The sequence below is a fragment of the Passer domesticus genome, chromosome Z, assembly GCF_036417665.1.
Source record: "Passer domesticus isolate bPasDom1 chromosome Z, bPasDom1.hap1, whole genome shotgun sequence".
Lineage (NCBI taxonomy): Eukaryota > Metazoa > Chordata > Aves > Passeriformes > Passeridae > Passer > Passer domesticus.
The window spans coordinates 82623095-82650508 of record NC_087512.1 but is presented as its reverse complement, the minus strand read 5'-3'; the positions used below and the strand labels follow the sequence as shown (position 1 = coordinate 82650508).

Genomic DNA, 27414 nt, shown 5'->3' with positions numbered 1-27414 from the left:
CTATCTGTCAGTCTGCCTGTCTGTCTGTCTTTGTAACATTTACATAATTGAATCTTCCTGGATCTGGTCCAATGATGTTGGAGGTGAAAAGCTCACCTAAAGCATCCCTTCCAGGAGAGGATTAGTGACATGTTCTGTCAACTGATTCTGAGCAGGCAGAGATGTTTCCCCCTTCAGACATGGGTTTTTTTCCCCTCAGAGCTGTTTTTCTCCTCCAGCCTCTTCTGTCCTGAAGTCCGCAGTTTAAATTTCTGCCTGTCCTAGGAAAGTGGAACACTTCCATGGTTCGGTGGTGTTTGGTGACTTTGCTCATACAGGCATTACATGACACATTGGTATGAGTTTCATTTTAATAAAGTTGGGGAAGAATGGGGGGTTTGCTCATTGTGGGGGAAGGGAAGTGTCCAGGACTTGGTGGGGGCTGGAGGTGGAAAGTGATTGGACCAGGGCACTGACCAATCACTCGGTGCCCTGGGGAAATGATTGGTCCAAAATGAACATCAGTAAGGACCAATCAAAGCGCCCAAATTCCACCAATCGGTGCGCGGATCCAAAACCCACCAATCCTGGACCAGGGACTGTTATGAAAAGGGGGGCTTTGAGTTCTTCGGGGTGCTTTCGGGTTTATTCCTGTTGGTGTGCGGTTTGTTTGCGGAAGAACCCAACGTGTGCTTAAGATGTTGTTCTAGATTTTGAGCTGTTGTGTGTGGATTCTGAGCTTATCTCAGGTCCTCTGTCCTCTCTGGCTTGTTTTAATAAACGAGAGCCTTTTTCAACCACTTTCTGAAAATTGGCCTTGTTGGATTTTTAACAACATGGTTTCCTTCACTGGCATCCCCAGGGGTGTGTAAATGCATTCATTAATGGGGTCTTATGAGAGTCTCTGTTACTGCTGGTCACAATTCTCAGCTGACAAAAGACAGGAGAAGAAACACCTTGGTCCTCTTCCATATACTGAGGCTCAGAGAACCATAAATGTTCTCTGATGTCAGAGGATCTTTGCATGCATCCTTATCTCCTGAATGACCAGGATTTCTAACAAGAGTGTAGATGTCAGAAAGGCAGGAATGCTGGTGCAGGCCTGAGGAGAACGTGAACTGCAGAAGTGTCTCTCCCAAGGGCTGAGCTCAGCCAGGAAGCCACCTGCAGAGCCAGGATGGAGCTGTGGGACAGGGCTGGGTGTCAGTCACTACTGAAAGACAAAGAGGACATGGCAGGAGCAGAGGGAGGCTCTCACCAAAGCCTTGAGGAATGCCACACCTTCCCTGTCAGCTGCCTGACAGGCTGTTGGAGCTTCAGTGCCAGATGGCCCCTGATTGTAGTGCCAGGCTCACTTTGGAATCTGTGCCTCCCCATGGGCAGAGAGTGACCCAGGAGATCAGCACAGAGCTTTGGGAATGTGTGAGCCCATCAGCCTTTGAGTCTTGGCCCTCAAATATCGTATGGCAAGTCAAAACCCATCTTCTTTTGCTTTCTCTGCAGGTCCTTGTAGAGAAAGAGCAGGAGCAGATTGCTTTATCAGAGATACCATGCCAGGCTCAGGGAGAGCTGTTCCCAGCCCGAGAGCAGGAAGAGCAGCTCAGGCAGCAGGTGGAAGGGCCAGAGCAGAATGGCCAGGTAAGCCTGACTGGCCAGGTGCCAGAGGGAAAGGCAGGAAGAGGGGTGTAAAACAGAGCTCTTGGGCCTGAGAAGGCCAGGAGTCCCACCAGGCACTGAAAGCACAGAGCCTTGGAATCTGCAGAGATCAGCACTGGGACAGGAGGGTTGCAGTGGAAGCAGAGGTGGGTAGGGAAGCAGAAAGAAGTGGCTGAATAGATGTGCTTTTGAAGCTGCAAGAGGAAAAAGCTGAGCCTGATGGCAGCTCCCAGTCGCTGTGCATTTGTGTGTATAGAACATCAAGGCAGAGCCAGAAGCAGAGCTGCTCAAAGCTCAAGAGTGCCATCATGGCAGTGGAGAGGAGGAAGAAGGAAGACATGAGAAGAATTCAAGAGGAGATTCATCTCCACCAGCACAGGGGCGATCAACAAAAACATGTAAGTGAAAGAGTGGCAGCCACTCCACCCATGAAACAGCGTGTTTATTCTTGGTTACAGACCATCAAGGAAGATGTGCAGGCGGAGCTGCAGGAATCTGAGGATAGGAACAAGGAAAGGGTGAGGAGGCTGGAGGAAGAAATGAAAATCATCAGAGAGAAACTTAACCACCTCCCTTGGGCTCTACAAAAGCAAGTGAGTGAAAGATGGACATCCACTGCAGACACCTTGCAAGAAATAAACGCTCCGTTTTGCAGAGACAAGGTTGCTTGCTGATAGCAGACAAGAAGGAAAATCAAATTTGTAGCTATATAGTGTTCTGTTGAATTGGCCAATTTTAATGGGGTTGGAGTGACTGAGAATCCCACTGCTAACACAGTTGACGAGTTCTCCTTACAAGATGTAGTTGTAAATGCCAGGAGAAATGAGGTTAGAAATGGTAGATAACGGCCTGTCCCTCATGCTTCTCTCTTGCCACAGGTGACAAAAGCAACAGCCATCTCTCCCCTGGCTCCCTCTGCTCCTGGAGAAGATGCCAAAAAGGAGCAAAATGAGCAGGATAACCACATGCGCCCAGCCGTGGTCACAGCCCAGCCTGATCATCCCAAGAGAGTAAGTGCCAGTTGTGGGTGGCGCTGTCTTTAGGGCAAGGCAGAGGTGCAAGCTGCTGAGCAGCCAGCACTTGCTGTTGCTGGCCGAGGAGGCGGAGTGCTGGAGTGCTGCAGGACGCAGCCATTTCCTGCAGGCAGTGCCAGCTGGCAATTGGCCTTTGGCCTGTCATGTTGAGGCACCGAAGAGCTGGGGGCTCTGGGTGAGCTTTTGGCTGCCTGGCTGAGTGCAGCTCTATGTCTGGGCTTCTGCAGTGCATTGGCCAAGGGCACAGGTGGTGGTGCTGGCAGTCCCAGGGCTTTGTTCCTTTGATTTTCCCTCGTGGAAAGGTGTGTTTGGCTTGTGGAAGTGTTCTGCAATTTTCTTGAGGAATTCTTTACTCGTGCAGACTCTTTTGGCCCAGCTGTCTGTCGGCTTTTGCTAAGCTGCAAGGAGATGATTGTGCTGCCCATGGAGCAGTGGGGGGCCATTCTTGTCCTGTATGGCCAAAGGAAGGAAGCGCGTAGTTGTGAAGCCTTCTGCTGAGTCAAAAGGCAGAATGGGCGAATTTCTGTGGCTCCCTTTTGCGGTGAAGTCTTCAGATTTGGAAAGTGCACTGGAGCCTGGAGTGGGGGTGAAGCTGGAAGTCCTTGAGAGCTGTATTGTGTCGCTCCAAAGAGGAAGGACATCTGGAAATGGAAGATGCTGTATTTGAAGTCAAATGGACAACTCTGTGGCTGGGGAGCTGCATGGGCCAAAAGGAGGCAGGGCTGCTGCTGGTCCAGAGCAGCTGAGCAAGAGCCAGCCTGTGGGCAGGTGGCCAAGAAGGCCAAGGGCATGGTGGGCTGTGTCAGCAGCAGAGGGGCAGCAGGAGCAGGGCAGTGAGCGTCGGGCTGTGCTGGGCAGCGCTGCGGCCGCAGCTGCAGTGAGTGCTGTGTGCAGTTGTGGGCCCTGTGAAGCAGCAAGTCCTTGAGGGGCTGGAGCGTGTGCACAGAAGAAGATGGGAGGTGGGCAAGGGTGTGGAGCATAAGGCCAGGGAGGAGGTGCTGAGGGAGCTTTAGCCTGGACAAGGGGAGTCTCATGAGGAACCTTCAGCTTTTCATCAATGCTTCCAAATGTTTTAGTCACTTTCAGGTGTGACTTTTTGCCTTTTTTATTTTTTTTAATTTCTGATTTTTGTTGTGCTTGGAGTGCAAGTCCAGTCACACTTTCTTTTCCTCCTTTCTGAGGCACATTTCCTCATTATTTCTTGCCCTTTTATGGTACTTGGACTGGATCTGCTAGAATTCTGATTCCCTAGGTGTCACTTTTGGACAATGGAACGTTTTTGCTTGTGAACTCATCCTTCGGTGCAGGCACCTTGGTGCAGAAGAAGCTGTTGTGGTTCCAGGGTAGACAGTATGGCATTACAGACCAGTTTGAGGTTATCAGTGCCTGTGCCTTTTTGCAGCCCAGTGAATCAGTGTGTGTTGTGTTTGGGAATTTAGCAGGATATCAATACCTTTGTATTTTGCTGGTCCTGAGAGATCAGAGGAGCTGGAAGGGGCTGGGCTTTATGTCTTATTACAGCCACTTTAGAGTTGTCAGTGTGGTCGAGTCCAAGAGAAGAACTTGCTCCAGCACAGATGCGCAAAGAGTGCAGTTCCCAGTGCAATGCTCTGGATCAGATCACTTTCCATAAGGACGTACGCACTCCAGATTCCCCAAGAGTGTGGTTTATTGAAGCAACAGGACAGCAATCTCAGGATTGCTGCTGAGCAGGGCACTGGCTACCAAGTGTTGATGTGTGCAGCAGCAGAGAGGAGAGTAAAGAGAGATTGTATCAGTGAGATCTATATGTCTATGTTTCTGTCTGTCTATCTGTCTATCTATGTAACATTTACATAACTGAATTTTCCCAGCTCTGGCACAAAGGAGTTGGAGGTGCAAAGCTCACCTAAAGCATCCCTTTCAGGAGAGGATTAGTGACATGTTCTCTTGACCAATTCCGATCAGGCAGAGATGTTTCCCCCTCCGGATACGGTGGTTTTTTTCCCCTCAGAGCTGTTCACCTCCTCTGGCCTCTTCGGCCCAGAAGTCCCCAGTTAAATCTTGAAATTTCTGCCTGTCGTAGAGAGGTGGAACAATTCCATGGTTCAGGGGTGTTTGGTGACTCTGCTCATACATGCATTACATGACACACGGTTTCCTTCACTGGCATCCCCAGGGGTGTGTAAGTGCATTTGTTAATGGGGCCTTATGAGAGTCTCTGTTACTGCTGGTCACAATTCTCAGCTGACAAAAGAGGGAGAAGAAACACCTTGGTCCTCTTCCAAATACTGAGGTGGCCATAGAGGCTCTGTGACCGCCATCAGAGGATCTTTGCAGGCATTCTTATCTCCCGAAAGACCAGGATTTCTAACAAGAGTGTAGATGTCAGAAAGGCAGGAATGCTGGTGCAGGCCTGAGGAGAACGTGAACTGCAGAAGTGTCTCTCCCAAAGGTGAGCTCAGCCAGGAAGCCACCTGCAGAGCCAGGATGGAGCTGTGGGACAGGGCTGGGTGTCAGTCACTACTGAAAGACAAAGAGGACATGGCAGGAGCAGAGGAAGGCCCTCACCAAAGCCTTGAGGAATGCCACACCTTCCCTGTCAGCTGCCTGACAGGCTGTTGGAGCTTCAGTGCCAGATGGCCCCTGATTGTAGTGCCAGGCTCACTTTGGAATCTGTGCCTCCCCTTGGGCAGAGAGTGACCCAGGAGAGCAGCAGCACAGAGCTTTGGGAATGTGTGAGCCCATCAGCCTTTGAGTCTTGGCCCTCAAATATCGTATGGCAAGTCAAAACCCATCTTCTCTTGCTTTCTGTGCAGGTCCTTGTAGAGAAAGAGCCAGAGCAGATTGCTTTATCAGAGATACCATGCCAGGCTCAGGGAGAGCTGTTCCCAGCCCGAGAGCAGGAAGAGCAGCTCAGGCAGCAGGTGGAAGGGCCAGAGCAGAATGGCCAGGTAAGCCTGACTGGCCAGGTGCCAGAGGGAAAGGCAGGAAGAGGGGCATAAAACAGAGCTCTTGGGCCTGAGAAGGCCAGGAGTCCCACCAGGCACTGAAAGCACAGAGCCTTGGAATCTGCAGAGATCAGCACTGGGACAGGAGGGTTGCAGTGGAAGCAGAGGTGGGTAGGGAAGCAGAAAGAAGTGGCTGAATAGATGTGCTTTTGAAGCTGCAAGAGGAAAAAGCTGAGCCTGATGGCAGCTCCCAGTCACTTGCTGTGCATTTGTGTGTATAGAACATCAAGGCAGAGCCAGAAGCAGAGCTGCCCGAAGCTCAGAGTGCCATCATGGCAGTGGAGAGGAGGAAGAAGGAAGACATGAGAAGAATTCAAGAGGAGATTCATCTCCACCAGCACAGGGGCGATCAACAAAAACATGTAAGTGAAAGAGTGGCAGCCACTCCACCCATGAAACAGCGTGTTTATTCTTGGTTACAGACCATCAAGGAAGATGTGCAGGCGGAGCTGCAGGAATCTGAGGATAGGAACAAGGAAAGGGTGAGGAGGCTGGAGGAAGAAATGAAAATCATCAGAGAGAAACTTAACCGCCTCCCTTGGGCTCTACAAAAGCAAGTGAGTGAAAGATGGACATCCACTGCAGACACCTTGCAAGAAATAAACGCTCCGTTTTGCAGAGACAAGGTTGCTTGCTGATAGCAGACAAGAAGGAAAATCAAATTTGTAGCTATATAGTGTTCTGTTGAATTGGCCAATTTTAATGGGGTTGGAGTGACTGAGAATCCCACTGCTAACACAGTTGACGAGTTCTCCTTACAAGATGTAGTTGTAAATGCCAGGAGAAATGAGGTTAGAAATGGTAGATAACGGCCTGTCCCTCATGCTTCTCTCTTGCCACAGGTGACAAAAGCAACAGCCATCTCTCCCCTGGCTCCCTCTGCTCCTGGAGAAGATGCCAAAAAGGAGCAAAATAAGCAGGACAACCACATGCGCCCAGCCGTGGTCACAGCCCAGCCTGATCATCCCAAGAGAGTAAGTGCCAGTTGTGGGTGGTGCTGTCTTTAGTGCAAGGCAGAGGTGCAAGCTGCTGAGCAGCCAGCACTTGCTGTTGCTGGCCGAGGAGGCAGAGTGCTGGAGTGCTGCAGGACGCAGCCATTTCCTGCAGGCAGTGCCAGCTGGCAATTGGCCTTTGGCCTGTCATGTTGAGGCACCGAAGAGCTGGGGGCTCTGGGTGAGCTTTTGGCTGCCTGGCTGAGTGCAGCTCTATGTCTGGGCTTCTGCAGTGCACTGGCCAAGGGCACAGGTGGTGGTGCTGGCAGTCCCAGGGCTTTGTTCCTTTGATTTTCCCTTGTGGAAAGGTGTGTTTGGCTTGTGGAAGTGTTCTGCAATTTTCTTGAGGAATTCTTTACTCGTGCAGACTCTTTTGGCCCAGCTGTCTGTCGGCTTTGGATAAGCTGCAAGGCGATGAGTGTGCTGTGTGTGAAGCTGTGAGGGGCCATTCTTGTGCCGTGTGGCCAAGGAAAGGAAGCGTGTAGTTGCGAAGGCTTCTTGTGAGGCAAAAGGCAGAAGCGGGGAGTTTCTGTGGCTCCCTTTTGCGGTGAAGTCTGCAGCTTTGGCAAGTGCACTGGAGCCTGGAGTGGGGGTGAAGCTGGAAGTCCTTGAGTGCTGTCTTGCCTTGTAGAGAAGAGGAAGGAGATGTTGAAATGGAGGATGCAGTATTTGAAGTCAGATGGGCAAGAGTGTGTCTGGTGAGCTGCGTGGGATAAAAGGAGGCAGGGCTGCTGGTGGTGAAGAGCAGCTGCACGTGAGGCAGCGTGTGGGCAGGCGGCCAAGAAGGCCAAGGGCATGGTGGGCTGTGTCAGCAGCAGAGGGGCAGCAGGAGCAGGGCAGTGAGCGTCGGGCTGTGCTGGGCAGCGCTGCGGCCGCAGCTGCAGTGAGTGCTGTGTGCAGTTGTGGGCCCTGTGAAGCAGCAAGTCCTTGAGGGGCTGGAGCGTGTGCACAGAAGAAGACGGGAGGTGGGCAAGGGTGTGGAGCATAAGGCCAGGGAGGAGGTGCTGAGGGAGCTTTAGCCTGGACAAGGGGAGTCTCATGAGGAACCTTCAGCTTTTCATCAATGCTTCCAAATGTTTTAGTCACTTTCAGGTGTGACTTTTTGCCTTTTTTATTTTTTTTAATTTCTGATTTTTGTTGTGCTTGGAGTGCAAGTCCAGTCACACTTTCTTTTCCTCCTTTCTGAGGCACATTTCCTCATTATTTCTTGCCCTTTTATGGTACTTGGACTGGATCTGCTAGAATTCTGATTCCCTAGGTGTCACTTTTGGACAATGGAATGTTTTTGCTTGTGAACTCATCCTTCGGTGCAGGCACCTTGGTGCAGAAGAAGCTGTTGTGGTTCCAGGGTAGACAGTATGGCATTACAGACCAGTTTGAGGTTATCAGTGCCTGTGCCTTTTTGCAGCCCAGTGAATCAGTGTGTGTTGTGTTTGGGAATTTAGCAGGATATCAATACCTTTGTATTTTGCTGGTCCTGAGAGATCAGAGGAGCTGGAAGGGGCTGGGCTTTATGTCTTATTACAGCCACTTTAGAGTTGTCAGTGTGGTCGAGTCCAAGAGAAGAACTTGCTCCAGCACAGATGCGCAAAGAGTGCAGTTCCCAGTGCAATGCTCTGGATCAGATCACTTTCCATAAGGACGTACGCACTCCAGATTCCCCAAGAGTGTGGTTTATTGAAGCAACAGGACAGCAATCTCAGGATTGCTGCTGAGCAGGGCACTGGCTACCAAGTGTTGATGTGTGCAGCAGCAGAGAGGAGAGTAAAGAGAGATTGTATCAGTGAGATCTATATGTCTATGTTTCTGTCTGTCTATCTGTCTATCTATGTAACATTTACATAACTGAATTTTCCCAGCTCTGGCACAAAGGAGTTGGAGGTGCAAAGCTCACCTAAAGCATCCCTTTCAGGAGAGGATTAGTGACATGTTCTCTTGACCAATTCCGATCAGGCAGAGATGTTTCCCCCTCCGGATACGGTGGTTTTTTTCCCCTCAGAGCTGTTCACCTCCTCTGGCCTCTTCGGCCCAGAAGTCCCCAGTTAAATCTTGAAATTTCTGCCTGTCGTAGAGAGGTGGAACAATTCCATGGTTCAGGGGTGTTTGGTGACTCTGCTCATACATGCATTACATGACACACGGTTTCCTTCACTGGCATCCCCAGGGGTGTGTAAGTGCATTTGTTAATGGGGCCTTATGAGAGTCTCTGTTACTGCTGGTCACAATTCTCAGCTGACAAAAGAGGGAGAAGAAACACCTTGGTCCTCTTCCAAATACTGAGGTGGCCATAGAGGCTCTGTGACCTCCATCAGAGGATCTTTGCAGGCATTCTTATCTCCTGAATGACCAGGATTTCTAACAAGAGTGTAGATGTCAGAAAGGCAGGAATGCTGGTGCAGGCCTGAGGAGAACGCGAACTGCAGAAGTGTCTCTCCCAAAGGGTGAGCTCAGCCAGGAAGCCACCTGCAGAGCCAGGATGGAGCTGTGGGACAGGGCTGGGTGTCAGTCACTACTGAAAGACAAAGAGGACATGGCAGGAGCAGAGGGAGGCCCTCACCAGAGCCTTGAGGAATGCCACACCTTCCCTGTCAGCTGCCTGACAGGCTGTTGGAGCTTCAGTGCCAGATGGCCCCTGATTGTAGTGCCGGGGTCACTTTGGAATCTGTGCCTCCCCATGGGCAGAGAGTGACCCAGGAGATAAGCACAGAGCTTTGGGAATGTGTGAGCCTGTAGTAGTGTGTTAATTTTTCTAAATTTTTATTGTAATTTTCTGTATGTATTTTCCCCATGGTTTTGCTCGGGTCTCCTACCTCTCTCTCTCCTGCAGTGTTGATCTCCCCTCCAGTCACCCTGTTCCCCTCCCAGTTCTCAGTTGTATCATTGTTAGCCCCTCCCTGGTCCCCTGTCCGTCACCCGGTGGCCACCCCTTTTCTTCCAGAACTTTCAGTAAAGGCCATCGAGGGATTGGATCAGAGGCCAGGGCTCCACCCCAGTTCTTCCCCCATTGGATTCCCATTGTTGTCAATTGTGTTGCTCCTCCCCTGTTCTTACCTACGATTGGTCCTTGTCCCTAGTATATACTCTCCTGTCGGTCTCGGGTTATTCGAGATCCTCGGCGGTTGCCCTCCCTGAATAAACCTACCCCGTTTACACCACCGTCGAGGCTCCGTCTTTTCTTCCTGCTGCGGGTTGCAGCCATTCTACAACACCTTTGCTCTGCGGATCCTCTGTCCCCAAGGCAAAAGCCTTAGGCGCTCTCCTCAGGAAGAAGCTGTTCCTGTGGGAGAGTGCCCCCAGTGCTGCTGGCGGTGCTGGCCGAGCTAGCCGGGACTTTGATAATTTGAGGAAGTCAGCCGCCGCCGCTGCATGAGCCCATCAGCCTTTGAGTCTTGGCCCTCAAATATCGTATGGCAAGTCGAAACCATCTTGTCTTGCTTTCTCTGCAAGTTCCTGTAGAGAAAAAGCAGGAGCAGATGGCTTTATCAGAGATGCCATGCCAGGCTCAGGGAGAGCTGTTCCCAGCTCGAGACCAGGAAGAGCAGCTCAGGAAGCGGGTGGAAGAGCCACAGCAGAATGGCCAGGTAAGCCTGACTGGCCAGGTGACAGAGGGAAGGGCAGGAAGAGGGGCATAAAACAGAGCTCTTGGGCCTGAGGAGGCCAGGAGTCCCACAGGCACTGAAAGCACAGAGCCTTGGAATCTGCAGAGATCAGCACAGGGACAGGAGGTTTGCAGTAGAAGCAGAGGTGGGTAGGGAAGCAGAAAGAAGTGGCTGAATAGATGTGCTTTTGAAGCTGCAAGAGGAAAAAGCTGAGCCTGATGGCAGCTCGCAGTCACTTGCTGTGCATTTGTGTGTACAGAACATCAAGGCAGAGCCAGAAGCAGAGCTGCCCGAAGCTCAGAGTGCCATCATGGCAGTGAAGAGGAGGAAGAAGGAAGACATGAGAAGAATTCAAGAGGAGATTCATCTCCACCAGCACAGGGGCGATCAACAAAAACATGTAAGTGGAAGAGTGGCAGCCACTCCACTCATGAAACTTCCCATGCATTGTTGTTTACAGACCATCAAGGAAGATGTGCAGGCAGAGCTGCAGGAATCTGAGGATAGGAACAAGGCAAGGGTGAGGAGGCTGGAGGAAGAAATGAAAATTGTCAGAGAGGAAGTTAATCCCCTCCTTCAGGCTCTACAAAATCAAGTGAGTGAGGGAGGACAGCCACTGCAGTCACCAAACTGGTGCTTTCTGCCCTTCTTGCCTTTCCACTGCAGAGCAACAGGGAGTGGGGCCGTGCCTCTCAGTGCCATCCTGCTCTAGTGTGGATCACAGTCTCTCTGAAGGACATTTCCTGCTGTGCTGAATCTCAGCTGTTGCCCTGGACAGTGGGACTTGTCCTGTGGCCTTCTGGCCAGCAGTCATCCAAATTGATTCCTGCTGGCCTGTTCCTGCTCTCCCTGTTTCTTTACAGTGGTACATGGTGACCCAGATGGAGGACTGAATCCCTGTCTGTATCCCTTGTAAATCGGTTCTTTCCCTTTCCTCACAGTCAATGACTCTTGGCTGACAGGGACAAGCTGTAGTCTCTGACTGCTTTGTTCTCTTTGACTTGAGGTGCAAGTGTCGACATCTCACCTGGCAGCCTGCAAAGACTTCCAGCAAACAATGGGCAATGAAGGGCCCCAAGGTTGGTGTGAGGCACAGGAACTGTCCCCACCAGAAGTGCGACAGGTTCAGCACACCATGGGCTTTGGCATTAAACCTGCTGCTGCAGCAGCATTACCTGGAGGAAGATATACTGTTGAATCTTGGAAGTCAAGTTCCAACGGTTCGTTCATCACCAGTTCTGACAGCAGCATGGCTGCTCCAAAACCAGAGATTGAGAAGGGGTACCTGGAGATTGTGGGTATGTCTGGTGTATTTCTTGCCTGAGGGACAGTGCACTCTGTGCAGGTGTCAGCAGAGCTGTACCAAATGCTCCTCCTGACTTTGGTGTCCCACTGGGGACATTCAGGACTCCCCAGAGGAAGTGCTGTGCTCCGAGGCATTAAGAGAGCGCTCTGGGTGTTCCTGCTGCCTCTGAGGGCAGCTTGGACTGACTTGGCTTTGCCTGAGCTTCCCTCTCTGCTGAAGGCTGAAGCAGCGATTGTTCTTGAACCAGATGAAGTCTGTGAGCTAGCAAATCATCTGGACAAGTCCTGTGTGCCAGTGGCCAAACAGAACAGAATCTTTAGCTTCCTAGATTCTCCGTAGACTCCTGACTTCCAACTAGACATCAGAGCAAATAAACCTCACACAAATTCACTGGTTTTGAAGTTTTGTTTTTTTGGTTGAGGATTTTTTTTTTTTTGGCGGGGGGTGGGGGAAGGTTTGTTGTTGTTTTATTTTGCTTATTTTTAGTGATTTTTTTAGTTTGGTTTGGTTTGGTGTTTTTTGCTATTGTGGTCATTATTATTGTTACCCAGCTGACCACAAAGGACTCAGAGCCCCAGGCAGTGGGGCTGCCTTCTGTATCTCCTGGAAGCTGGCATCTCTGCTTTAAAGTGAGCATCTTGCATTTTGTTTCCCTCAGGGAGAATGATGAATGTGGAAAGTCCCGTAATGAAATACACAGAACTGGAACACATTGGCAGCGGGTGAGTCCAACCGCAGTTACTTCTGCACAGCCATGGGCCAGGAGTTTTTCTGGTGGAATGTCTATCCAGCATGAAGTCAGGCCAGATGGAAATATGTTCACACCCTGGGGATAGATTGTCCCATCTCTCAGTGCTGCTCAGAATTTGGGAGTATGCTCAGAAGGCTTTGTCAGAGAGATCTCCATGCTGCCGAGGTCTTGCCTGCATCAAGGAACAGAACCTGGAAGATCTCCTTGTCTCTCAAGTGTGGGACAGCTCTGTATTAATTTCTTTAGCATTTTTGTATGTCTGAAAATCATACCGACACACTAATTAAGAAAGAATAATCTTGCTTGCCTGAAAGAGCAACCTACTCGCTATGAAAGCTGTCAGGTAACAGTTCTCAGGAACATTTCTTCCAGATGGTTTGCGGAAGGAAATACTCTGTGGTCAGGAGAGGAACCACACAGTTTAGGAACTGAAACCCAAGATGAAAGAACAACCTCCCTTTAGGAGCTGAGGCAGTGAACCCCAGTGCTTCAGGAACAGGCCCAGTGCCCGTGCACTTGAGAGGAAAATGCATCATCTGCCTTCTGGCAGAGCCCTCCTGCATCCTGCAGGTTTTGGGCATTTACAGGAGACATCTGCTGTGTGGGCTGGCTTTCACTCCAAGAGCTAAACAGCTTCTCCTTTCTCTGCCTCTGTTTTGTTTCTAGGTCTTTTGGAGATGTGGTTAGAGCACTCAACAATACCACAGGAGGAGAGGTAAAAGTCAACAGTCCTGTGTTTTTTTGTCTGTAATTTCATTGTTTTTATGAAAACATGCATTCTCATCTCCATAGTTTTGTGTTTCTAATTATTCATATACCAAAGTACTTCTTTTTTAACTCTTAATTTATTGCAGTTGGTAATTTTTATGTAGTGTATTTTAAAATGTCACAAAACAACACCCTTTGGGTAATTTTCTGCATTCTTAAAAAAAACCCACAAGCCATTTTAGCTTCTGTCTCTCAAAGGTTGTTTCATACCTGTCTGTTTTAAATCAGGGCTACAATTCTTTAATAGGATTGAGACAGGTCTATGAAATGCACACCAGTGATTCCTCTTGTGGAATGTCATGGACCTGTCATAAACCTCTTTTCTTTTTTTTTCCCCCCTGTCATCAGCACAATGTTTATTGCAAACTTAAAAAAGATGAGCAAAGTAGAAACAATGTCATGGGCCTTTGGGAGCATTCTTGTTGATCTTTCTGCTTTTTCTGTTGAGCAAGGCTCTGATCCAGGCAAAGAGATTGCATTTAGTGACACAGAACCATTTGGCTGGAACTCTGCTGATTTCTAGTAACAGCTGGAGGCCTGCATCTCCACAGGATGCTTTGGCTGTCCCAGGCTTTGTTGGCTTTTGGCTGCAAATACCATTTTCCTTGCTTTCTTATCCACAAGTTCCATGGCAAGAACCGCCAGTGGGCCATATTCCAAAGGCAGTTTGATCTGGAGTTTGTGAAGGAAGGAGACCTTTATCAATTCCACACCACATTAAAAAAATCATAAACGAGAAATTCCCATCCTTAACAAACAACTGACAATTCAGAAGTGGATACAGAGCTTATTTACAGAATGAAAAATAAGGGAATTTTCCAGTGGTGTTGTGGTTTCTGGAGTTTTTATTCTGACTCCCACTCACAGCTAGCACTGGAGAAAGTAATGTCCCTGGAAGTATCAGTGTCTTCTGCCTGCCATGAATTGTTTGGCTGCAACCATCAGAGGCATCAGGCTGGAGACAGGCTCGGCTGACGTTAGCAACAGGAGCTGCCCCAAGGAGAAAAAATGGAATGAACTTGTACCTCCCAAACCCATCTCCCCACAGGCTCCAGCAGGATTCCTTTGGTTCTTATAAATACACAGAAATAGGGCTGAGAAGACCATCTGAATCTATGTGTTCATGCCCAAGACCTCGCTGATGCTGTTTGGGTTTTGTAATTTTTCTTTTCTATGTTTTCTGTATTCTTTGCACATATATTTGTAGCTCTATAGCCTATTCTATTAGTGAGTAGTTTTCCCAGTACTTCTCCATGGCCTTTCCCTAAGCAGAAAGACAAACTTCCAGAGCTCCAAGCACCAGGGAGTAGAAGGCCCCAGTGCTATCTTGGTTCTTCCTGGGACAGACCCCTCCAGGCAGCTGGTGGAGTCACCATCCCTGCAAGTGTTTAAGACAAGACTGGATGTGGCACTAGGTGCCGTGGTTTAGTTGAGCTGTTAGGGCATGGGTTGGACTCCATGATCTTGCAAGTGTCTTCCAGCCCAGTGATTCTGTGATTCTGTGACTGAGGGAGCTTTCCCTGGAGACCAGGAAAGGGCTCCGGGGGCCTTGGCCAAGGACGGGGATCAGGGCTCAGGGAAAAGCAGCAAAGGGCTCAAGGCGAAGGCGAGAGGGCAGAGCTGCCACAGCGTGGCCCAGCAAGAGCCTCATCTGCTCCTCCTCAGGCCGCGCCATCTGCGCTGCCGTTTGCGGCGCCGGCGGCTCCTCTCGCTGCGGGGCTCCAGCGCGTCCTGGGGGCCGGGCCCGTCCTCTTCGGGAAGCGCCGGAGCCTCGGAGGCGAGCGGCTGCTGCTGCGGCCGGGCGGGGAGAGCTGCGGCTGCGGCCCCGGGCACGGCGAGCTGCCGCTATGGCCGGCTCCTGCCGTGGCTCCTGCCCGGCGGGCACAGACACGGCCGAGGGCTGCCCGGGAGCTCCCTGCCGGTCCGCAGCGGGCCCGGCTGGGCTGCTGCTCTCCGCGGCCTCTGCCCGCCGCTGCCGGCCCCACCACGCTCCCGCTGCCTCTGCCGCAGCCGGGCCCACACGGGAGGCGGCACATTCCGGCCGGCTCGCAAAAGCCCTGTCCGCAAACCCCCCGCCACGGCCTCGGCTCAGGCACAGGCTGCCGGCGTCCTAGCAGCTGCGAGCCGGGCCTGGCCGCTGCCGGCCTCGGGCAGAGCTCCCGCATGTGTCTCCATGGCCGCGGCTGCTTGGTGTTATGAATAGAAAGTTGTATTTTTTTTAAGTTTCAGAGTTAAAAAAAAAAAAACAAGTCAAACCAGGTCAGACTTCTTTGGGTGTGCTGCCAAAGAAAAAGTCTTTAATCACCCGTTAATGGCCGGTAATTAACTATTGTTTCCCTGATGCTGGCCGCTTGCCAAGAAGACACCAAGAGAAACCCTCCAGGGCAAAGAGAATGGCCAGTGACACCAGAGCCAACATGCAAATGAGAAATGCATTGCACCCTGGCTTTTTTACAGTTTTACAGTTTTTACAAGAAGAAAATCACAAGCCAAAAAGTGACTTAAGTAACGTCTAAGGATGGGAGCATAGTCCCGTACCTGCTTGAACCTTTTTGCTTCTCACCCTAACCTGAAAAGATACTGATTAAGAAGACATCCCGGAGTGTTAAACAAACAAGTAAGGACTCCACAACTCTCCTGTGAGGACAGAGTCCCCAGCTCTGTCTGCAGACCAGTGGACAAAGCTGCATCATCCTCCTTCTCCGTGCCACACCTGGGAGCAACGGCGGTGTGGGCGCAACCCGTTGATTTCTCCCCACCTGAGCTGATTCTTCTTAATAAAGGCATTAAAAAAGGAGAAAGATCTCCTGCCCATTTATTTCACTTGGCACAGCGGGCTGAGCACAGCCAGCGCCAGGAGCAGCTCTTCACGGGCCCGGGCTCCGGGCACTCCAAGCTGCAGGCAGCACAGAAAAGGGCTCTTTGTTTCACCTCTTCTTTCAGCGCTGCTAAGAATGTAGCCTGCAGCAAGCTGAGAACACCAGAGCATGGAGCCCTTTGCAGGCAGGGCTGTGTCTGCTGGAGGGGCAGAGGGATCCCAGCAGGGATCAGACACAAACCAGCAAGGCACTGAGGAGCCCCTGTGGTGGCAGTGAGCAGCTCTGGGCTCCAGGCACTGCTGCTGGCATTTTCTATTGAGCCATCTCCAAGTTCTTCTCTTGTGCTCTGTATTTCTAAGTGTCTTCCCTCTTGGTTTTGGTTGTCTGCTGCACCCTTGTTTCTCCAAATTTTCCTACCCTGTCAGCAGCAACCCCCATCCAGAAATGGCTAAAAAAATGAGCAAAACAACTGGGAACAGCAACGTGTGGAACCCTATGGCTCAGAAATTCTTATATCAGGACTCTCTCTGTGCCTTATGCTTGTCAGCACCTCCTTCTCAGTGCAAAAACTAGTAATGAGTGGAGGTTTTTTCCTTAATAGCTCCTGAGAAGCAAATGATGTGCTTGGATTCTCATGAGTGGATCCATTAAGTTCATTGCTGGGAAACAGAAAATAAGGCCAGAGTAGCACATCAGCTGGGAGCTGGTCACTCCCTGCAAAGGGCTCGTGTATGATGTGGGAACACCGCGTTCCAGGATGGGCAAGAAAGGTCAATGTGCTCAATGTGCAACTGCTGAGGTTTGGGTTCACCTGGAGCACAGTCAGGGGTGGTGAGCACTGGAAGATCCAGCTGCAGTCCCCATCCATGTCCCTTTCAGTGATGGCTTGAGGGTGTCTCAGCCTGGATCCAGAGCGCCCTGGGGGGCTCCTGGGGCTGGCTTTGCACTCAGGGTGAGGATGGCCAGGAGCCATTGAGGCCGGCAGTGGGGACCAAGGCTGGGGCTCTGGGGGCTGGGACATGCCAGGGCTTGGGTCACAGTGGGAGCTGTGAGCAGGGGCACGGCCAGCTTGGCAGCCGAGTGACATGGTTCTGCTGGCTGTGACATCACAGAGGAGAGGTCACGCTGACCTCTGTGTCAGGAGCAGCTCTGGGCAGTTGGATTCTGGCAGCCAGTGAGTGCACATGCAGGGAAAATGCTGGGCTGGATGGGAGCTGGGAAAGATGCCCTGGGGATTTAAAGCCAGAGTGAGAGCTGGGACCCTCAGGGCAGGGCACTGTCCCCAGGGCTGAGGGAAGTGGGGCTTGGGGCTCTCAATGTGGCAGGTGCCCAGAGAGGCTCTGGGGACAATGCAGGTGTCACCAGCCCCTGGTCCCTCCCAGCCAGACATGCTGAGCCCCCTTTCTCCCACCAGGCCATGTCTCCAACACTGGCCTTCATCCTGGCCCTGTTATTCACCCCCAGTGGGTTGAAAACGGACATGAAAATCGATAAGGACGCGGTCAGGCGGATCCGGGAGCGCGAGGAATTTCTTCATCAGGAGATGACTCGACTCCTGCAGGAGGTGGATGACAACAATTCCATCATGGAAAATCTGCTCCTTTCTGTACGACAGCTGCTGTGGCTGCCTTGGCTGACCATAGCTGGGCAGAAGGGGAATCCAGCAATTGAAAAGAATGAAGCTCAAAGGATGCAAGAGCGCGAGGAGTATCTGCTGCAGGAAATGACTCGGCTCCTGCAGGAGATTGATGGAAACAATTCCATCATGGAAAGCTTTTTTGTTTGTCTATGGCAGCTGCTGTGGTTGCCTCTGCTCCCTCTGGCCTTCTGGCTGGTCATGAGATGGAAGTGTGGCTCTGCCAGACACAGCACACAAGAGGAATCCAGCAGCAAGACGAATATTGTGAGGTTGATGTTCAGCAGCAAGGAGAAGGTGAGTGAGCGTGAGAAGGACAAGGGTGCAGACAGGGGTGGCAGCATTTTGGCTGTGCCCAAGCCATCACCAATGGGCACATCTGGGATAAGGCTGGAGGGGGCTGTGAGCAACCCGATCTCATTGGAATGGCCCTGCTCATTGCTGTGGGATCACACTGGGCAGTCCTTAAAGGTCACTGCCAAGCCCAGCTGTTCTGTGATTCTGCAGCAGGGCCTGCCCAGCACAAAGGTGCTGCAGGAGCTGGTGGACGAGCTCCTTGGTGTGTGCCGAGTGCTCTCCAAGAGGAGCTTCATGCCGGAGCTGCACCCAGCTGCCGGGACGGACACCAGCCCTGCAGCCTGCAGCGTCCAGGAGAGCAGCAGCAGCTACCGCACACTGGTCATCCTGCGGCCACCCCCCGGCCACTCCTTCAGCCCGGAGAGCACCAAGTGGCCGCCAGCCAGGTGCATCCGTGTGGCGCTGGAGTGCCTGTGCTCCGGGGAGCAGCTGCTGGGGCACACGTGCTTCCTGCATGCCGCTGGTGGCCAGCTGCCCACGGATCAGGAGTGGTACCTGCTGGACACCCTCTGCACGGGCTCCTACTTGGACCTGCAGAAAGTCACCCGCTGGATGCAGATGTTGGTGCTGGCGGCCTGGCCGCTTCTGCCGCAGTCGCGCCACTGCCAGCTCACGGCGCTGCCCTCCGGCAAGTCCTGCAGCTTCCGGCTGAGTGGCGCCTCTGGCCTGCACTGCAGCATCGAGATGGCTCTGGCCGTGCAGCTCGGCAGCTCAGGGGCCCGCCTGAGCCTTGAGTAGGCAGCAGCCGGCTCTGCCAGCAGCACCGTGTGGGCCAGAGAGCTGCCACCTCTCAGACTCACTGCCACGATGGCACTGCTGCTGAGGTGACAGCATTGCAGGCAAAAAGGAGTTGGGGAAGGTGAAGGGAACCATTCCTCATGGGACATTTTTTGTTTTCTCTTAGGATTCTTTAGTTCCTTATTATGAAATCTGAAAAATGTAGCCAGATCATAATACTTCTAAAACCTCCCAAGGCAAAGCTGGGAAGGTTAACATGATTTCAAATACGTAGAAGTTTATGTTGAGAAAAATTAGACATCCATAGGAGTTTTCCTACACCACTTGTTTGGGTTTTTTGTTTGCATTAAAAAAATAAAATATAGTTCTTTAACTCATATTTGGTCTCTCAACATGTCACTTGTGATGAGAATGCAGACAAGGCACCACCATTAGTAAATTGTCAATAGAAGCAACTATGGTGGCAATTCAAAATTTCATTGGCTCTCGCCCAGCTCGATCTCAACTCTAGGAGGGTTTCTATAAAAAGGAAAGAGAAAATTTGGCCCACTACATACCCATTATGAAAAGGAAGGAAAGCCTCTTGTATCTAAGCCAAAGGTGACAGAGCCTAAGTGAAAAACGATCATCACATCTCAATTTAAAACTGCTGGCAGCTGTCCTGCTCCCAGACTGGTTCTGCTGATCTTCAGCCGGGAAGTAGAGGTGTTCCTAGAAACAGCAAACAAGACAAACTTCCTGGGCAAAACCAACCTGTAAAACTGCATCAACTCCGGGATCTTTTGGGCTGGGTCCTAACTTGTATTTTGTTAAATGCTCGCTGAACTGCACTTGTTGCTTCCCCCAACTTAATGACTACTATTACACTAATTGCAAGCATAACTTAGCACCAGCAGAAAACCTCCTCTTTGTCTTCCTTCTGGGTTAGAACAAAACAAATTTGAAGAGGAATAGTCCCTGAAAACTTGTTCCTCTACAACTTCAAGTTGATCCATACCAGTTCTGACTAAGAGACAGCAAGAGACAATAAACTCTTCCAGAAGCTCTTCCGTGGTCATGGCTGAGGGAGCTTTTCCTGCAGCCCTGGAAAGGGCTCCAGGGGCCCTTGGCTGAGGATGGGGATCAAGGCTCAGGGAAAAGAACCAAAGGGCTCAAGGCAAAGGCTGAGAGGGCAGAGTTGCCACAGCGTAGCACAGAAAGAGCCTCATCTTTTTTTTTTTTTTTTTTTCTGTGAGGGAATGAAACCAAAGAAATTGGTCTCAGCATGCCTTCTGGAATGGCAGATATCCCCACACATCAAACTCTAAGTGAATCTTTACCTTTACTAATTAGATAAATCTTGCATGTATCCCTCACTTAGGAACTGTCTGAAAACTGAGGCAAAGGCTTAGGGATGCCAGATGAGAGTAATGGCCTCATTGTAGTGACTGCATCTCTGTGCACTTTGCAAACTTGCAGAATTATTCCAGACAACTTAAAGAATGAAACAGATTTTGTCTCTCCCATCTGCTCTCACAAAATCCCTGGTGCTTCAGTTTGTTCAGTGTCTTTTTTTTGTGGTAAGGACAAGAGCATGCCTAATCAACAGCACATTACTATGGCATTTTTCCAACCGGCAAAAATATTCCTGTCTTCTGCTCACAGATTCTAAAGAAGAAAGAAAATCCGAAAAAATAGAGGTTTTCAGAGGTCTTAGGAGGAAAAACAAATTTGTGAGAGTACAAATCTGTCTTATCACATGAGGGGTTTTGCCAGTCCATCTGCTTGGAGAAAGATTCACTTTGGGAGGTAGTTTTCAAAAGTATTCCTTGGAATTGAGGGGCACAATGTCACAATGCATCCCCCTGTGATGTCACAGCCCACTGCTCTCTGACACCAGCCTCCAACCCCTGTGACAGCACAAAAGGCATTGAAACTCCTTGGAACCCCAAGATAAGCAGGGAGAGAAGGTGAGGTCACAATCCAGCAATGCCTGATGTCACCATCCACAGCTTGGTGACATCAGAGTCCTCTACCCTGTTGTCAGCGATGAGGTAATATTTTGCTGAACCCAAAAGATTATTAGGTAAAAAAATGAAAGTTGTTGGTTCTGTGTGTTGTTACTTCTGGGTTGGATTTGCTCCAGTTAATTTGTTGGGTGTTGCTGTGAGCTGGGAAAGCAGCCAGGTTAAAGACCTGACCAAAAAGGAAGTAGGATCAGAGGAATGCGGACAGAAAAGTAGGTGGTGAGGAGAGAATAGAAATTCCCAAGTACCCAGGCAATGGGAAAGGGGACAGGGATTGCCCCTGGCCAAGAAAGGGGATAAAATGTAGTCCTTTTTTGGAGGGTGTGTGTGTTTGGCTCTTGAGGGAAAGAAGGCATCCCTGCAACTCAGGTGAATTGTTACTAATAAACAGATTTCTTTTGCCTCCACTTCTTTGTCTCTCCATTTAAGTGTATCTAAAAGTTCATTTCGAACACTGTGATGACACAGCAGGCCTTCCCTCCGTGCAGGCCCATGTTGTCAGAGAACAAAGGAAATCCTGTTTCCTAGTTTCAATTTCTACATTTCCATGATGCTCTTCCTCAGCCACCTGCATCACATCTCCCTGGCCCTGTCTCTAATGCCTGCTCCTGACACCTTGCCATGGCTTCCTGGGAACAGTCCTGGTCTCTACTCACAGGGCCTCTGGTCTCTCTCCCTGGGAGAGGCCATCACATCCAGGCCTTCCAGGTCAGGCCCTGTACAAGGTTTTGTCCCTTTTGGTTTAAAGCTCAGAGTTTGTCCTCTCTGCAGCCCTGCTGGATCGAGGGTGATGGGCACAAGGACACTTTGCAGCTGTGTTTAGGGCTGTGGGGCTGTTCAGCCTTGCTTGCTCAGTAGAATGGGTCCTGTCCAGGGGGCTCCAAACCCAGGAAGGAATTCTCTCTGCCTTTTGTTTTGGCAGCAGTTCTTTCATCTGCACAATGACAAGGCCAGGCCTCCATGCTGGCAGCTGTCACCCCTGAGGTGACAAGGACAGCATGTAGGCCCCTGAAGAAAGGGAATTTGCAAATACACAAATGGTGCCCCAGGGGTGCAGCTCAACTTTTCTCCTCCTGCCTGTGCTGAGTTGTCCTCCCCACCTGAATTCTGAAGCCTGGGAAGGGCACTGTGCCAGCAAGGTACAGTCGCACACTTCACTGCTGACCAAACAAGGGCCCCTTCCCATTGTTCAAGCTGCCGAACTGTGGGAAGAAAGGAAAATGTGTCTGAATCAGGGCAGCCAGGCTGCCAGCAGGGTCTTGTGGGCCTCCCTGTGCTGTTGTGGGACACCTCATGGGAACTGACTGAGTGAGGGACAGCTGGAAGCTCGGCTGGAGGAAAAGGTTGGGATTTTTCAAAGATTTGGATGCCCCAATTCAAGGCTGCTGCTGATCTCAAACTGGGAGGGGCTGTTGACTCTCTTGAGAGACAAGTGTTGCGGTGTAGAGGCTATGTGTCCCCAGCCCAGCGACAGAGAAAACAGGGGTGTGACAGATCCCCCTGGCAGACCCCGCAGAATTCCAGCTGCCAGCAGAGGTTCGGCGCAGATGAAAAAAGAGGCAGCAGCACGAGTCCTGGAGTCGGAACAGGCGTAGCTTTATTTGATGGTAAACTCCCCAAGTCCAAGGTCCCAAGACCCTGACCCAAGGGCAGGCAATAACATAAACAGGGACGGTCTTGGGGGAGAATACAATTGTTAACCAATCGAGAGGACTGAGGGTGGAACACAAGGTGGGGAAATACAATCTGTAAACCAATAGAGGATCTTAAGGGATGGGAAAGGCTTAAGTAAACCAATGGGGTTTCAAAGGATAGAGAACTGACAAGGAAGGTTCTGGAGAAAAAGGCAGGCTTAGGGGAAGGATTGACATCTGAGGAGGGAAGGAGCAGGGAAGGTGTTGGGGGGAAAAGAGTAGGGACAAGAGGGATTGAGGATTTGGCAGGGAGTGGCCAGGCAACAAACAAGAAGACAGTTAACCAAGCTGAATAACAATGAGGGAGCGAGTCTAAATTTAGCAACATAAGATACAAAATGGGGAACCTGTGCTACTCCAAAGGCGGGGAGAAAAACACGGAATAAAAAAACCACAAATCGAGCAATAAAATATACCAAATAAAGAAAATGAAAACACATCACAACAACAAGATGTGATGCAGAGAGACTGGAGCCTTGGATTTCCTGTGGGAAAAGGTGCTGCGCCCATGGCCCTGGGCCTACGGCTGTGCCCCACAGGACATGGGTGCCACCCGTGGTGGGGCACAAGGGGAAGGCTGAGGAAGCAGAGCCCAGAGACTCTGTGGGGGAAACAACAACAATTTCTTTTCTCTAAAATAAGGGGCTGAAGGAGCCTTGCTGGTGCTACTGGCAGGGGGGCCTCTGGCAGGGGTGGGGAGACTCCTCAGGGTCTGGGGCCTTTCTCTTTAGGGCCCGCCGGGGCCGCCCAGGTGAGCAGCGCCCGCCGTGGGTGGGAGCAGAGGGTCTGGGGCTGGTGCCCTGGACAGAGGGACCTGCCTCCTCCTGGGGCTGGTCCTGCTCTGGGGACACCAGCCAGCTGGGGGTGGCTTTGGCCCCTGGTGGCAGTGATCTCAGGAAGGAGCTGGAGTTGCTGTCCCTGCAGAGTGGGGTACGAGGGCCAGAGGAACCCTGTCATGACTCTGGAGAGCCCAGGACCCATCACCACGTGGGCCATGCTGTGCCATCATCCCCTCTTGCCTCTGGCTGTTGTCATCCCTGAGAGTCATCAGCCCAAGCACTTCTTTCTTCACTTGGAACTATTTTCTCCTGGTTTGAGGCTTGGCTGGTGTGAGGCAAGGACGCTGCGTGCAACCACCACGTGGGTCTGCCTCAGGGGGCAGAGATCTCTCTTCAAACCTGTGCACATGGAGGGTGTCCACTGACATGCTTTGGTGCTTTACAGTCCACATGGAAAAAGATGGATGTTTGTTCATCAGGAAATCTTTTTCTTTTTATTCGGAGGGGTGTTTTTCCTTGCTTGAGAAAGTGCCTCTTAAAGTGTGCAGTTATATTCCATTTTATTTGGAATTGGATTTGTAACAGTCTAAATATACAGGCAGCAGCTGGAATTTCAGAGTACCAAGATATTGTCCTTTTCCTGGGGAAACTAAGGCCACAGGTAGTCCAGGAGATGCATTTCATGCTTGAGGAGGACTCCTGCCCAAGGTGCTGATTTCATCTGGAGTTCATTGCACATCAGTGCCCCAGAACTCCCCCCATTAACTCACTGCCATGGTCACATTTCATTTCTTTTCCTCTTCTATCCCATGTACCCTGAAAAGATGAAATGATAGAAAAGGTGTGGATGGTGTTGTGAATTATTTAGACATGTGGGAGGTCATCGTCTTATCCCACGAATGTGCATTTACACACGGCAAACATGAGAGGTCAAAAACTCACTTTGGTCAGTGTCAGAAAGTAGAGCTGTTAATTATTTATTAATATTTCTCTACTCATCTCCAGTGGATGAGAAAAGATGGCATCATGTTTGCATGAGTCTTCCCAGGCACACATAGTTTGAAAATTATTCAAAAATACTCAAAACCTGCATCAACTGGATCGGCTGTATTTTACTAAGTCAATACCCTTGAAGTTCACTGCCTCCACAGTTTTTCAGGATTGATTTTTTAAAGTTTCTTCAATGCTGATCCATCCTAAAGTGGATTTCCCTTAGATCCTTTCCTCTCTTTGCCATTGCTATGCATGCCAGGAAGACTAGGTGCTTATTTCCAGAAGCACCATGCCTGACAGGTTTTTTATCTGGGCTGTTACTAAAGTGCACTTTTTGCTTGCAGGCCATCTAAGCCATGTCCTTTTTCACAGCTGTGCCTTACTCCTTGAGACTGCACAGACTGCAAACAATGCACAGCCTAGAGGGAATGTCTATTCCTTTGATTTTGTCCTAGTCACAAAGGGACTTGGAAACAAGAAACCTGGAAGGAAAATATCAACGTTGCCATGCATGTTTATCTCCACGCCCTTGTTTCCTTCTTTCAGCTACCTTCTGGGTGAGGAACTCTGGCTGGTTATGGAGTACATGGATGGAGGCACCCTGAGCAATGTCATCAGCAAGAGCTACCTGTCTGAAGAGGAGATGGCAGCCATCAGTCGGGAGGTCAGCAATGCCATCTGTGCTGCCGAGGGCTTGGGCAGGATTGTCTGGGAAACAGGGGCTCAGAACAGGAGAGGTTTTATGTGCCAAGCTTTGTTTGTGTGTTGCTGCTATGCTGTGGGCAAGTAGAAGCATCTCAAGTGAAGTGCCTGCCAGTGCCCCTGCACTCACTGAACTCAGTTCTTGTACTCTTTATCTCCTGCTGTTGTGTTCTCACTCTGCCTCTTGTATTTGCTCTTCTCCATCTTGCCTCTCTAAACTTTTGCCTGTCTTCACTGCATTCCTTGCCTGTAAAAGCAAAGGTGCTGGTGGCAGGATTTGAAAGGAGCAGCAAAGGAAAAGAGAGAGACTCGTTTCTATCAGTCTTCAGCTAAAAAGGATAGGAGTGCAGCCAAAGCGCTGTTTGCTTCTGAGCACATCCCCTGCAGCAGCAGTCATCCTGGCTGGTGTGCAGGGGACAGTCTACAACAGCAGGTGCTGTTGCTCTTTCAAAGGCTGACATGCCTTTCCTTAGAAAGGTCCTGCTCTGCAAGTGTTGCAGCAGCAAGCTCTTCCTCTCAGTGGCACTGTGTTCTCCATTCCTCCCCATTCCCCCGAAGAGGGAATCTTTTTGATTCTTTGTGTCCTTTCTTATGTGATGAAATCACATCACTTAGTTTTGCATTCCTGTTTCTGTTTCCTCTCTCAGTGCCTGCAAGGACTGGATTTTCTTCACTCCAACCATGTGATCCACCGAGATGTGAAGAGCAGCAACATCCTTCTCAGAACCGATGGCTCTGTCAAGCTGGGTCAGTGTATTCTTGGTCAGGTGCAACATTCCAGGGATGTGAGTGTGGGGCTGCTTGGAGTGACTGCCAGCTCCCCAGAAATGGTGCTGGTGGCAGTGCAGGGACATCTGCTGTGAGCTGGTGACACGGCTGCAATGTGCACAGAGGCATGACAAGGAACAAGCAGCCAAGAGTGATGTTGCTCTGTGTGTGTTTCTTCCACGGGGAGGGAGCTACAGGTCTAAAACTTCCAACGAACAACAGCCACTGCTGGAGGCTGTGTAAAAAACTGTGGGAATTTTTTAAGTCACCAATGTCATATTTCCTTGGCTAAAGACCTGAGAAAACAGAGTAGGGACAGTTGTCCAAGAGATTCAACAGCACATTCTCAGACTTCTACTGGGGAATTCTTTTGCTTGGTTTCCTATTGCACAGAATTAAAATAGAAACAGTTATTTTGCTTTCTCCTCAGCCGATTTTGGCCTCTCTATTGAACTCACCCCTTAGAAGAATACACGGAGCATGTTAGAAGGGACTGCTTGGTGGGTGGCACCTGAAGTGGTGACACGTGAATCATATGGCCTCAAAGTGGACATATGGTCTTTTGGAATTGTGGGAATTGAAATGGTGGAACAAGAACCTCCTTACTGGAACCAGAGTCCTGCCTCGGTAAGGAGCAAATCCTCACTGATCCCGCTGTCTTTCTCACCTGTCCCATGTTCTGTGTGTCATTGGACAAAATCCCATTGCCATCTGCTAGGACTACTTCCAGCACAGTGCCTTCCTGAAAATGTCCCTGCAACACACCAGCATCTGCTGTACTTTTGGTTGCATCAGTGGGAGAATTCAAGCCTTACCACATGCAAACAAACTCCATTCTCAGGCAACACTTGCCTTTGGGTTATAAGTGGTTCCAGTTGTCTTGTCTGTGTAGATGGCCCCAGTAACAGGAAACAAGCATCTTAGAACTACTCTTATGCTTCCAGAAATGAAGGAAGGAAACCCAAACCAAACAGAGTTTCTAAAACTGTGGTTTTCAGAGAGGGACTGCATCCCCTGTGCAGTTTCTTCTTGCTGGGAAGCTTGCCTGAAATCTGGGCAGGAGGGTGTAGAGACCACAGAGTCTCTTCTGCTTCTTGTGTGGTGCTGCTGAAACATTCAGTGATGATGTTTCTCTCACAGTTGAAGCCACGTTCTCCACGTCACCAAGCCAGAACCTGGTGATGTGGAGAGCCTGCCAAAACCTTCCAGTGTATCCTGGCACTTTCTGGGATGGGCCTACCATTAATGCATTGACTTGAGTAGCCAAAGGAGCAGAGAGTGACCATAGGGATGGCACCTCTCCTTCTTCTGACCATGAAAACTTTTCTTTTCCACATAAGAGAAGCTGAAATTTTCAGACAGTTGAGAGACAGAGCTACAGGTGTTTCCTGTGTGCCCAAGCAGGCATTTTCATCCCAACACATTTGGGCAGGCATCTTAATGTGTCTGTGTGGAATATGAGATTGTAGGTGTTAGTTGCCTTACCTGGGGAATAACTGATGGATTTCCTTTCTTTCCTTCCAATTACCATTGTTTTCAAGAACAGGACAAAATGCTTGATGAGTTTTGTTCTATGGCAGCTGTGCTTAAGGGACCAACAAGCACTGCAGTGATGCCGTTCATGTACTAATCCTTGGAATTAGGATAGTAAAGTCCCTCTTCCAAAAAGCCTGTCAAGCTGGTGTGAATCCTCAGAGAAGCAGATGTGCTTTTGTTGATGTCGTTCCCACTGAGTAGGTCAATGAAATCAGCAGCCATGGCAAGATCTGAGGGATGTTGGAAAAGCTGTGGCTGCATCGGGGTTTGGTTTTTTGTAGGTGAAGGAAAGTCATCTCTGGGTCTCTGCC

General features: G+C 50.3%; 1 protein-coding gene and 1 long non-coding RNA gene across 5 annotated transcripts; both read left to right on the top strand.

Moving 5' to 3' along the window:
* Nucleotides 1-430: 430 nt before the first annotated feature.
* Nucleotides 431-2179, top strand: LOC135291148 (uncharacterized). Its single transcript, XR_010354019.1, has 3 exons — nt 431-843; nt 1483-1617; nt 2094-2179. It is a non-coding gene; the product is annotated as an uncharacterized LOC135291148 (long non-coding RNA).
* Nucleotides 2180-2386: 207 nt separating this feature from the next.
* LOC135290637 (chromosome partition protein Smc-like) lies at nt 2387-15778 on the top strand. 4 transcript variants are annotated; one of them, XM_064404563.1, is made up of 9 exons: nt 2387-2645; nt 5468-5602; nt 5881-6216; nt 6502-6633; nt 10711-10845; nt 11257-11329; nt 12215-12278; nt 12974-13022; nt 15438-15778. In XM_064404563.1, the coding sequence occupies exons 1-9, from the start codon at nt 2601-2603 to the stop codon at nt 15477-15479; spliced, it is 1011 nt and encodes a 336-aa protein (XP_064260633.1). In that variant the 5' UTR covers nt 2387-2600; the 3' UTR covers nt 15480-15778. The 4 variants fall into 4 exon arrangements, with proteins under 4 accessions (XP_064260633.1, XP_064260632.1, XP_064260631.1 ...); XM_064404562.1 differs by having other exon boundaries at nt 15435-15778; XM_064404561.1 differs by lacking the exons at nt 12215-12278; nt 12974-13022; nt 15438-15778 and having other exon boundaries at nt 11257-11907.
* The last annotated feature ends 11636 nt before the right edge of the window (nt 15779-27414 follow it).

Bases quoted from the DNA above. Each gene is read 5' to 3' on its own strand.
- LOC135290637 (XM_064404561.1), top strand. From the start codon at position 2,601: ATGCGCCCAGCCGTGGTCACAGCCCAGCCTGATCATCCCAAGAGA. The intron at 5,603-5,880 runs GTAAGCCTGACT...TTGTGTGTATAG, and splicing joins GGCCAGAGCAGAATGGCCAG to AACATCAAGGCAGAGCCAGA. The intron at 10,846-11,256 runs GTGAGTGAGGGA...CTTTGACTTGAG, and splicing joins TTCAGGCTCTACAAAATCAA to GTGCAAGTGTCGACATCTCA.